The sequence below is a fragment of the Amaranthus tricolor genome, chromosome 3 (genome assembly GCF_026212465.1).
Source record: "Amaranthus tricolor cultivar Red isolate AtriRed21 chromosome 3, ASM2621246v1, whole genome shotgun sequence".
In the NCBI taxonomy this organism is placed as follows: domain Eukaryota; kingdom Viridiplantae; phylum Streptophyta; class Magnoliopsida; order Caryophyllales; family Amaranthaceae; genus Amaranthus; species Amaranthus tricolor.
Genome location: NC_080049.1, coordinates 35,862,271 through 35,874,532, shown reverse-complemented (window position 1 = coordinate 35,874,532; position 12,262 = coordinate 35,862,271). Strand labels below are relative to the sequence as shown.

General features: G+C 31.3%; 1 protein-coding gene and 1 long non-coding RNA gene across 5 annotated transcripts; one reads left to right on the top strand and one right to left on the bottom strand.

Moving 5' to 3' along the window:
* The first annotated feature begins 3,052 nt into the window (after positions 1–3,052).
* Positions 3,053–4,131, top strand: LOC130807885 (uncharacterized). Of its 2 annotated transcripts, none has more exons than XR_009040674.1 (2): positions 3,053–3,229; positions 3,741–4,131. It is a non-coding gene; the product is annotated as an uncharacterized LOC130807885 (long non-coding RNA). The 2 variants fall into 2 exon arrangements; XR_009040675.1 differs by having other exon boundaries at positions 3,210–3,324.
* A 3,368-nt stretch (positions 4,132–7,499) lies between these two features.
* LOC130807884 (BTB/POZ domain-containing protein At1g67900) lies at positions 7,500–11,955 on the bottom strand. Of its 3 annotated transcripts, none has more exons than XM_057673269.1 (4): positions 11,324–11,955; positions 10,822–10,891; positions 9,477–10,684; positions 7,500–8,327 (listed from the first exon to the last, which is right to left on the bottom strand). In XM_057673269.1, the coding sequence occupies exons 3-4, from the start codon at positions 10,656–10,658 to the stop codon at positions 7,836–7,838; spliced, it is 1,674 nt and encodes a 557-aa protein (XP_057529252.1). In that variant the 5' UTR covers positions 10,659–10,684; positions 10,822–10,891; positions 11,324–11,955; the 3' UTR covers positions 7,500–7,835. The 3 variants fall into 3 exon arrangements, with proteins under 3 accessions (XP_057529252.1, XP_057529250.1, XP_057529251.1); XM_057673267.1 differs by having other exon boundaries at positions 9,477–10,730; positions 11,319–11,954; XM_057673268.1 differs by having other exon boundaries at positions 9,477–10,730; positions 11,324–11,954.
* Positions 11,956–12,262: the final 307 nt, after the last annotated feature.

Below are 12,262 nucleotides of genomic sequence, written 5' to 3'. Positions count from 1 at the left end.
AGTTCTAGCCACCTCTAAGAGGTGCTTGTGTTTTCTCTCCACATCTCCATTCTACTGTGGTGTTTCAGTGCAACTTGATTGGTGTAGAATGCCCTTACTTTTGTAAAAGGCTAGAGTCTCACCCTTGCTAAGCCCATGTGCATTATCAGTCCTTACAATTTTGATTTGTTTGCCAAATTGAGTCTTAGCAAACTCATAGAAGTTTTTAAAGACTTCTAAAAATCACTCTTATTTTTTATGAAGATCACCCATGTGTATCTTGTGAAATCATCCACGATAGTGCAAAAATTATTGCATTTCAATCTGATATTCAATTTCAAGGGACCCCAAAGGTCAACATGAATCAATTAAAAAGAATCTGTTGTTCGTTGTTATTAAACTTCTATTGAAAGATTTCCTTGTTTGTTTCCCCAAGGGACATACAATACATAAGAAGTTTCTATCACAATCTTTACATTGCATTTTAGGAAACAAAATTTGTAATCTGCTAAAAGGCATATGCCTTAGCCTGAGATGCCATAGTTTGATCTTTTCTAGGCTTTGTGTCATTTTTCCTTGCAAACATACAACTGATTTGTATATGTCTTTATTTCTGCTTTCATTAATAGGTGTTTCATATTTCTTCATTAAATCTCCATTTGCTATTGGAACAAGTCTTTCTTCAACGAAATACAGGTTGTTTCTCAGCTTACCAAGAAGCAAAGGTTTCTTCAAACCCTCCTGCATAACACACATGTTTGCAACAACTAATCTTTATGTTTCTGTCTAAACATAGTTTGTGCACAGATATAATATTGTATTTGAAGTCACGCACATATATAACTTTATTTAGTTTTAGGCCATTATCCAACCAAACTGTTCCTATGAACTTAACACTTACATGTGCACCATTAGGAATAATAATGGTGTTTTGTTTTCCTTTAAGGACATCATGTTTTTTGGATAGAGAAATATCTGAACAGATATGGTCAGACGCTCCACTATCAAGAATCCATTTAGAATCTTTAAAACATTTAAACACAACTTACCTTCAAGATGTGTAGAAGCTGCCATTGAAGGTTCTTTGTCATTGTTGTGATCGGGTTGGGTTTCAGCAAGCTCATCAGCTTATTGTACTGTTCTTGAGTCAGCTTGGGCTCAATGTGTTTTTCTTCAACTTGATTGTTTGTATGCGCAGCATTGGCTTTCCCAAAAGGACCTTTTCTCCATATATTTGGCTTGTAATTTGTAGGATAGCCGTGAATTTTCAACATCTATCCACAGTATGCCCCTGAATTTTACAATTATCACAGTAATTCCTTCCTTTCTTGTTCTGCACAAACTTGCTTTTGTCCCATATTTCCTCTTGTTGTCAACTCTGCATGCTATAGGGGTTTCTTGCTCTTCACTTGACGTGTTTTTGCTAAGTTCCTGATGTGTTTTCTCCTGCATTAATATTCTGTATGCTTCTGCTGCTGATGGAAGCTCCTTCATCATCAAAATATTGCTTCTAATATGTTGATATTTAAGGCTCATCTTCATCAAGAATTCCATCAATCTTCTTGAATGTTGAATCTTGATAATCTTTTTGTTAACTTCACATTTACATCCTGAGCAAACACATGCAGGAGTTGGATCGAGATTGTCCAACTCATCCCATAAGCCTTTCATCTTGGTGAAGAAACTTTCCACACTCTCATTAGAGGATCGTATGACTTTACTAATCCTTTCTTTGATCGAAAAGAGATGTGCACATGAAGTTTGACCATATCTTTCTTTTAGTTCATCCCAAATATCTTTGCTTTTTTTCAGCCATTGAAGAGTATTTGCTATCTTTTCATCAATGACAGACAGCAGCCAACCCATGACAACATTATTGACTTTATCCCAAGCCTTAGCATTCACAGTGCTCGTTGTGGATCTCTTTACTGACTCATCTACAAACCCTATTTTATTCTTGCCTGATAGAGCTATTCACCATGGTCCTCTTCTAATCCTTAAAACCCACACCATTAAAGATCTTGGTAATGATTCTCTGCCCTGAGTCTGTCGAGTGCAAATAATACACACTAGAGGTATTTGATGTAGGGTCCGCACTCTTTGTACGGCTGGTCTTCACCATTGTGTTCATCAAAGAAAGAAAAACAGAAGAATAGAGGATGCAAGAAAAGAAGGGTTGTTTGCAAAGAGCCTATGGCTCTGATACCATAACAGAAGAGAGGAGAAAAAAACAGAAAACATAAGAAGTCTATTTGATTAACTAGGATTCAATTAATTGCAAATACAATAGGTACATATATACTTATATACAAGAAAAGAAAACAAGAATTACACATGTAACCCTAGCTAACTAGCCTAAGGAGTTAATTATAACAACCTATAACTAACTATAAATAAAAATAGAAGCCTTATGAAACACAACAACCTTCTAATGGAGTGTGCAAGCCTTGAGTAGCAGTCACATTAGCAAATAGCAGCATGGTCAACAACAGCATTGTCATCATAGGTAGTCTTAATACTTACTATTATTATATGTATATAATTGGAGCTAGTACCTATAACCTACTAAAAAAGTTTAGTTTTGTATCTAAAATAGTGAAGATACTCTCATCATTTTCTTTTGTTTTTCAATCACTAACTTTTTGCAAACCCAATACAAATTGAAAAGTAAAATATATTTTATTATAAGATTTTAAAAATTATAAAAGTTATATTTGGAAAATGTACATAGAGACATTATCATTTAAGATCCATCGATGTTTTCTTCATATTAATTAATAAGCATTTGTAGTTATAGTATGAATATTCTACTTTAAGGAGAGATATTAAAATTTAAAATTTACATCGATAATTGTGAAAAAGTAAAAAAAAAAGAAGGAAGCATTTGAGAAGAAAAAAATGAACACTAAACGGAAATAGTATATGGTTTGTGTTGCTAAAATTTTAATCCAAAGTAAATATTTTACAATCCAATCAAAAGTAAATGGTTTGTGTTAGCTAAAATTTTAACTAATAAAAAATTCCTAGAGTGGATTAACAATAATTAGAGCAGTTAGAGCATTGCATAAAGTTGCAATTTTTAGGTGGGAAGTCAATTGTGGTTTATGTTGTCATACCCGTGATGTTCATTACAATGATCTCTTCCTTATCCTACTTTATCTTGATTCTTGAGTCATTATGATCAAAATACTCCCTTTTATTAATTTTTTTTCCCATTCTACTTATCATATCTTGTATATATAAATGAAAGGTAAGTTGTTTCGCACAAAACTTCTTTCTAAAAATAGGGAAAATATATAATTCTCAAAGTGTTCCTCACAAACATTCCAACAAAGAATTTTCTTAGTAAGCTCCAACATTAATTTCAAGTACAATTGTTATTAGTAGATGTTTGGTTTGAAGGAAAACTTTTTTTCCTTGATCTTATTACTTGGTTTAATAAAGATTAAGTTTGAAAATTCGTGAAAAAAGCGTACGTGTTTTATCATTTTGTCAATAATTTCGTCCCAAATTGAAACCGAAATCAGTTTTACTCTACTCTTCCATCATCAATATATCCATATTTTTAAGAGTTTTATTCATCAAACCAAACAAAAGAAAACTCGTCATTATTTGCATTTATTGTTTATAAGAATCAGTCGTATAAGAAAAAAATGTTTTTCATCAAACCAAACTGTATTACTAGTCCCTTAGCGTAAATTCAAGTTGATTTAGTGTTAAATTGTTTCTAATTATGTCTATATACACAATTTAATTTGTAGGGTGGTGAAGAAGATTAGTGTAAAGAATGGAAAGAAATGAAGGAGGAATGAAAGTAGAATTACCACAAATAATGAACAATAATTCAAGCCCAAGAGAATTAACAAGGCAACCGAGCAATGGAAGTTCAAAAGTAAGTAGTTGCCTTTGTTCTCCTACCACTCATGTTGGCTCATTTAGATGCCGTCTTCATCGCTCGCCAAGCCTTCAACGCACCAAAAGTGTAGATCCTCCTGCATCTTCAAAGCCAGATAATAATGCTACTAACTATTAACATTATTCATCTATTAATATATCAATTTATAATATCATGAAAAGTATTCTTATGTGTTATGTAATTATGTTATGATGGAAGTATATTATATGATCATGTATTCATGTACGTTCATTGTTCGTGTATGTGTTTTTAATTCACCATCGACTTCTTCGGTGTTATTTTGGTTTTTAATGTTTCGATCTTTTTTGTTTTTCAACCATATATATATATATATATATATATATATATATATATATATATATATATATATATGTATATATATGTATATATATATATATATGTATATATATATATATATGTATATATATATATATATATATATATATATATATATATATGTATATATATATATATATATATATATATGTATATATATATATATATATATATGTATATATATATATATATATATATATATATATATATGTATATATATATATATATATATATATATATATATATATATATATATATATATATGTATATATATATATATATGTATATATATATATATGTATATATATATATATATATATATATATATATATATATATATATATATATATATATATATATATATATATATATATATATATATATATATATATATATATATATCCTATAGTGATGAAATAGTCAAATTTATTAGAAATATAATAATTTTTAAAACTGACAATTAAAAATTAAAAATTAAAATCATTATTTTTGATTTTATAGTTTTTAAAAGATTGAATCAAAAAAAATGATAATAAAGATGCTCTTAATTAAAATCAATATCTACGATTGAAATTATCTACTACTAAAATAAATAAAATTAAAATATATAGAAAATAATTCTAATCATGGAATGTGGCAACCATAGTGTTAATCACAAACTGATCGATGTCAACTAAAACGGATAATTGGATATTTTAGATCGGTATCTAAACATTTTATTTATGTTGTGACTCAAGTCATTGAATATATGCATGAAGCAATATGTATAGGTATTACTTCCTCAGTTCCATATTAATTGCAATATTAAAAAATATGATACTATTTATTCATCACTTTTAATTTATGATTAATTTTTAATCTATAAGTTAAAACATAGTCAGGGGAGATCTTATTTTATTTGTCTTATTGCAAAGATTATTAATATCAAATTTTTATAAATTTTTATTAAATCTAATTAGATATATCAATGATTGAATTAGTGCGTTTAATTGCATGAAAAAAAATGTAGCAAGTATTTTGGAAGGGAGGAAGTAAATGAGAATAAACAAAACTAAATTATCATTGTCTTATGGTATTCAACTAATTATGTTATGTTTGGAATCAAAAATAATTTATATTGTGTATTTAGACGTATAATTAAAATAATTTTGAGACTACACTTTCAAAATCTGTGATGAGAGGTATATTATGTACTAATTACTACGTATGATAATCTTATATGTACATTTATGTGGTCTTTAATTGATCATGAACTTTAATGTTATTGTATATTTACTGTTATTGCTACTTAGCTAGCTATAAACTTGAATAAAAATCATAAAATATTATTTATGTTAATATGTTATGCATACTCGATCATGAGTATGATTATCATTATAAATCAAAAGTATAAATTATGATGATGAATATGACTGTTCACTAGAATGATGATATATATTGATGAATAGAACAAATTAATAATGGATGCTCAAAATAATCATTAAAAAGATGATATAAGGTGGCATATTCTTTTTGTTTATTTATGGCAATGAGTCATTAGATGAATGATTGGCATCAATAATCACGATCTTGTTCCTACTACTTCTAATTTTATTATAGATTTGTTCCTCTACTATTTGCTCTATAGTGACGTTTCTCCTTAAATTAACTAATTAATTAATATCTTTCTATAATAATTATTATCTTCCTTATTTAAATCTTGCACCATTTGACTTTTCATATCCTGATGCATAACTTGAATCGTTTTCAATTGTTAATATCTCTATTTATGTTTATAAAAAAATTATAAAAACTACAAATTAATATGTTTTATATCTAGACAATTCAAAAAAAATCCCATATAACCATGTTTAAATTACATATTAATTAATGTCAATATAAGAGTTAAATTTTGTTGATGAATAGAACACGATGGTCAAATAAAGCAAGATTTAAAAAACAGAAGAAGTATATTAATAATTAGCAATAGGTAACCATAGAAATATGTTGAGTCGTTCATATGTCGTATAGTTGTCATATTTCGAACCATGTACTGCCACAAACAATATTGTGATGTTTTTTAATTGGACACTAAAAGTTCACATTCTCATGAATTGTATCAATTAACCTATTTGATCCATATGTGTTATACGTCTTACAGTGATTCATCCCATATAACTTGTGTTTCAGGAAGCCTTGCACGAAACAATCTCATTATGAGACAAAGTCATACAACCAATCTATTTTTTTAATTAATCACTTTTAATAAAAATAATCACTTTAAGATTAATAATATTAAGACTATAAAAAACATGATCACTTTAATTAGCGAACCCAATAGTAATACGCCTCCAAGAAAGATTTGTGTGTTGTGTTTTAGTTGAGGGTTTTCTAAAATGCTTTTCCAATTGGACTCATAATGGGCCAAGTCTACAAGTATAATTCAGGTATAAATTTGAAAGCCCAATTCATTGACTTGGGGAGGAATAGGAATTTTCAAAATTTTAATGATTGAAAAAGGTGAATAATGGTATAATCCAAACTAACACGCCTTTGGGGAATCAATTAGTCAGCATGAGAGACAAAAAGATTACAAATTAGAAATATGTATTATGTGTAGCCCTAAAAATAATCTTGTCTCCCATGCTTCTTCTTCTTGTACGATCCTAATCATTGATCAATCTATCACTTCCCTCTACAGCTTTGCATTAGTGTGTTCAATTTAATAAGTCGTTGATTCAGTTCACTTATTTGATCAGTTTATATTATTTATTATTTTTTATAAGTTAATTTGTTTAATAGACACAACAAACAAGCTAAAAATTACCATCAAACCAGCCAAAAAATAATCAAATGAAACATGGTCAATATCAAAATATTACTTGGTAAATATATTGCATTTTTAAGTTTTTAAACACTTAATCTAATTACGTACATTTTTGGGTACATGGTAGGCCGAGGGAGGGGAAGATAAGAAAGGGGGCAATGAGAATAAAACCAAGGTTTCTTTTTGAAGAAATGGTGTTTGCTAAGATCGAGACAACAATAAATTCTCTTGGATCTAAAAAATCTGATTTAATAATTTGATTGCAGTTAGTTTAATTTAGTTTACTTATTTATTATTATTTTTCTTTTTTGTGTTAAAAGCTACAATAAAAAGCTTGAAAAGAGAAATTATACGATATAAATGCATAATAGTGAAATTTAAAAAGATTTGATCGCACTATTATAATGACTGAGGATCCAATAAAGATTGAAAAAGAAAAACCAAAAACTTAAAAGGGAAAAGGACATAATTTTAATTTTTGATATATAATATATGGTAAAATAAACACAACCACCTTATGGTCCCTTATATGCTTACAAATTTACAACTACCAAATTCTAATTTTTTTGGCCTCCAATTGAGAGTATCCCTTAAGAGATTTTCCCGCCCAAGCCTTGAATTCATTTCTCTTCACATTAATTATTGGAATAAGGCTACATAAACAATTCACTTTAAAATTTTTTTTTCCTAATTAATTTTACAGAAGGATACGATTAAACTAATATCTTTTTACTCACTAGAAGCAAAATATTTTAACCAGTTTTTTAAAAAATCCCAACATTGGAAAAATAATTCTTTTCATCTTAAATTCTTTTCGCTCACACATTTGTTGTTAATCGATAACAGCTTATTGAACATTCGTTTAGGACGTCCAGGGATAGAACAAAGATTCTTGAGCTTTAACCCTTTCGCGATACCATTTTCTTGTAGCTCATCCTCGACTAATTTCATCTTGAGAGTTGAGATCTTCGATTTGGGCGATTTAAGGCCCGATACACTCCATTGATCCTCGGCACCAGGGACAGTCGTTGTGGTACTTAATGCCCCAGTAGGCCTAGATGAATCATCGTCTTGTGCTGCGAGTAAAGCCTTGATGTTCGGAGGTATATCAGCGACTTTACCACTCGCCATGACTGATCGAGCTTGCTCGAAGAAAAGGACTTGGACTACTAGTCGGAGCGGTAGTAGTTCATTTTGAGCAGCATGCATGCAGGCTTCCATGGACAGTTTTTTGCAGTCTAAGACTCGACATAAACGTTTTCTTTCACCTTTTGTGAGCTCTGGATGTGCCTGGACATTCAAAACTCAATGTCAATTAGCAGTTTATTACAATAAATCATACAAATTGGACATCCTAAAAGGCAAAAATTGACCAAAAAGTTGATGCAATTTACATAGGACACAAACTGTTCATCTTTTGACTTGAATGACATAAAGGAGGGATTATTAGTAGCATTTGGTAAAATTAGAGCTGGCATTTCAGGTCAAATATGGGTTCCAATAGGGTCAATTTCGGGTTCTTCTTAAAAACTTTAGAGATTCCCCTCACCACACGGAGGATTGATTTTCTCGACTAAGGGATTCTCAAGTCTTACCCCGTATAAAAAAACACCACATACGAAAGCAAAGGAGCTTTGACAAGCAACGCCTATGTAATCTAACGAGTAAACAAGAAGCAGTATGTGTGCTCGTGCGAGCAAGTGATGTGCTTGTTTGAGCACCTGTTAGTGCAAGAAGTAGAATGCTTGTTTTAGCGAAAAAAGAGCGTAGCCTCGAATAGATTTCTAGAAGGAGAACAAGTGAGTCATTACTTGAGCTTGAGTATTCTTCAAGAACCCTTGTGAGAAGTAATTAAGGGAGCTTTACTTGTTGATGAATGATGATAGCTTAAGAGTGAACCCATAAAGGAGCTTGAGAACTAAGTTTGGGGTTATCATTGAATGAAAGGAGACAATGAAAGCAATGAGCTAAATCTATTTTAGTGTTATTGATGTAACTGAACTCAAGTAGAAAATTCAAAGAGACAGTCAACACAACAGTACTTAATCCATTGACTGTTGCAAACATGCTAATGTCTGTACTGTTAGTACTAACTTAAACGGAATCCCGGTGCATACAAAGCGTTCCCATAGAGCAAGGATCTAGAAAACGGTCTGGCCACATGGGTGCAATAAAGGTAATCCTCGCCTTACATTTCTTTATGAGGCTGCTTCCGAGACTCAAACCCATGACCTTTCAATCACACAGCGACACCTGAACCGGACACCTGAACCGGTGCACCAAGTCTCCCCTTCTAATGTTAGTACTAACTTATTAGGCCAAACACATTTAGTAATCTAACCAAAAACAAAAGACAGGAACATAATACAAAGATCAGGACAGTCAGTAATCTACCAAAAGAATGAACAGCCACATAATAACGGCAGAATATGAACAAACCTTGAGGTAAGTATCAATGGCTTTGTAAAGATCGTCATGATCGATCCTCGCAAAATTGGGTATAGCTTCTGCAATAGCAATCATCTTAGACAAGGGCAATTTCGGGTCACGAGCAATCTGTTGAAGATACTTATCAACAATCTTAGCTACCTTCAACTTAGCACTATGAGAAGCTGAAGAAGATCTCCTACTTTCTTGGAACTCAACATCAATATTCTCAGCTGATCTTGACCTCCTCCTCCTATCAAATCTTCCTTTAGTCCTAGGAGGACTAGTTGGAGGGCTCTGTCCTTGTGCCATAAACTGCTCTAAAATGGCCATAAACACATCAACATCATACCGATTTTCGATTAATGATGTGGGTATTAACAAATCCTTCACATTAGCTTCTTCTAATTGAATCCCTACTCTTCTTGCTAACTCCATTTTTGATGAAGGAGATGCATTAAGTAAATTTGATGCTCTAAGTAACTTAAGCAAGAAACTACAAGAAACAGATCCTTTTTCAGATGGGAGTAAGCTAATTATTGATTCAAGTAATAGTCTATATTTGCATGTTTTTTCTCCTGTTTTATCTGAATCAATATCAGGAATTACTTGTTTTGTAGGAAGCCATTTTGAGGCATAAATTTGTAAGGCTTCTCCTATTAAACTAGAAGGAACTCTTCCTCTTGATTTTATTGCTATCATAGTCCTCCAATAAAGATCAATCCCCAACTCGGCTACGTCCTCCGACCACCACCCTTTATTGTTCATAGTCTCATGTTTGCCACCCTCCGACCCACCAACACCGCCGCCACCACCACCCCCACCACCACCACCCCGCCTTGAGTGGGTTCGTGCGAGGCTGATTTTTGATGGGTGGGTTGAAACTCGGCAAGCAATAGCTTCCATACACCTACTAGTAATCCCAAGATCTTCACACCAAGATGGGAATTTTTTTGTTGATTGTAATGTTACAATTGAATCTTTCCACCCTTGTAGAACACAAGAGTTAAGGAAAACCTCAAGTTTATAGATCAAATTTCCTTTTTCTGCTTCTTCTGTCATTTGTAAGTATTCTGCTGCACACCTTGCAGATATGATGTTGTAAGCACTTAAAGTGATGGTTATTCCATAGCAGAATTTTGCACACAGTTCAAATGCTTCAACCCCACCTGGAAAATCTGGGAGTTGGATCATTTGGTGGGGTGATGAATCTGGGGATTCTGCACATAATTTTTGTAACCTCAGGCATTTTGACAGTAATGGAAACTGCATCAAATTCAAACACCAAGTAAAAACAGAATTCATACCAAAAATTGGATTTTCATCTAAAGATATATAAGTATATGTAGGAATATACCTTGTGAAGCAAATATCTACTACCATGAACTTGAATTATAAGATCACTAGAAACTTCAGAGGAAACTGACCTGTTTCACAACACATATATGACATTAATTATCGACTTTAACTTTCAGTTGAGGTTGTTTTTTGACAAGTTTATATACTTTGCCGATAAATGATGCGGCGTAACATACAATTAATTTGCTTTTTGAATTACCGATTAGCATATAACAACTTCAAAATAATCGAAAACTGATCATAATTTGTTTTTTCAACTTTATGAGACTCCAATCATCGTCAAACTCAGTGTATCTCGACTATAGAAAAACCGACTATAGAAAAACTAAGTAGAGCTTTGTGAGGGAAGAAAGGTGACAACTCATAGCCATAAAAGAGAGTACGAACCAAAAATCTCTCGACTCGAGAAAGATTAAGAGAAATTCCTGCAACTAACTTCATGTGACACTAATTTGATGAAATAAGAGAATAGAAAGTAGAAGAAGAGTGACAAACCTTACAGCTTCAGAAGTGTAGAAAGTGTCAGGTTTAGATCCAAGTTTCATAAACTTCATGGCTTGAAGTTATAAGAAACGGAGATGAAATGGTACAATTAACAACCAATTTGTGTTTTGTTATTTGAAGAATAAATGATATATTGTGGAACTCCTTGTGTCATCACTTTAATAGACTGTTATGAGTCCAAATTTGGGTGGATGGTCGGGTCGGGCCCGCTTCGCACAAACAGCAAAAACCAGCACCAGAAAAGGACTGAGGAAAGGGCAAATAGTACTGCTGGTTTTGGCTTGTATAGGCAGGAAAACCAAGAAGAGAACAAAAGAAAATATGCTTAAAATTCTGCTACTCCACAAAAGACACTGTCAAAATTAGGAGGCATTCATTCTATATCTCTGCCATCATAAATTAAAGAAACAAAAAAAATGAATTTTGGGTTTGTTTTTCTTTTTCTTTTTGAATATAAAAAATAGACAAATTTAAATAAACATCCACCGCATAAAAACTTATAAAAAGAAATTTAAATTACCAGAAAATTCCAGTGTGTGAAATCAAAAAAATGGAGAGAATTTATCTTAATTTGGTTATAAGAGAGAATCCAAGAAAAAAGGAAGGGTTTTCTTAGTTTTGGGTAGTTGGATTTGTTATTATTTTGGGTATATATAAGTATAAACAATATTACTCTAGTACTACACTTGGTGAGCAAAATTAAAAGACACAGGAAAAAGTCAAATTGACAATAACCCAGAATATCAAACACCTCTTTAAAATAAAACTAAATCATTTCAGTTATATTTTCACATTTTTTTTTTACAAAACAACACGATATACATATAGTCGTATAGAGATAAATGATCAGTCCATTTTATACTAGTGTTTTCGATTGACCTTTATATACCCAATGAAAAAATATAATATTGAAAAGATTTAAATTTTTAAACCCA

Coding starts and splice junctions, on each gene's coding strand:
- LOC130807884 (XM_057673267.1), bottom strand. CDS start 11,377: ATGAAGTTTATGAAACTTGGATCTAAACCTGACACTTTCTACACTTCT. Junction 10,731..10,821: donor GTAGATATTTGCTTCACAAG/GTATATTCCTAC, acceptor AATTTGATGCAG/TTTCCATTACTGTCAAAATG. Junction 8,328..9,476: donor CCATTGATACTTACCTCAAG/GTTTGTTCATAT, acceptor TTGAATGTCCAG/GCACATCCAGAGCTCACAAA.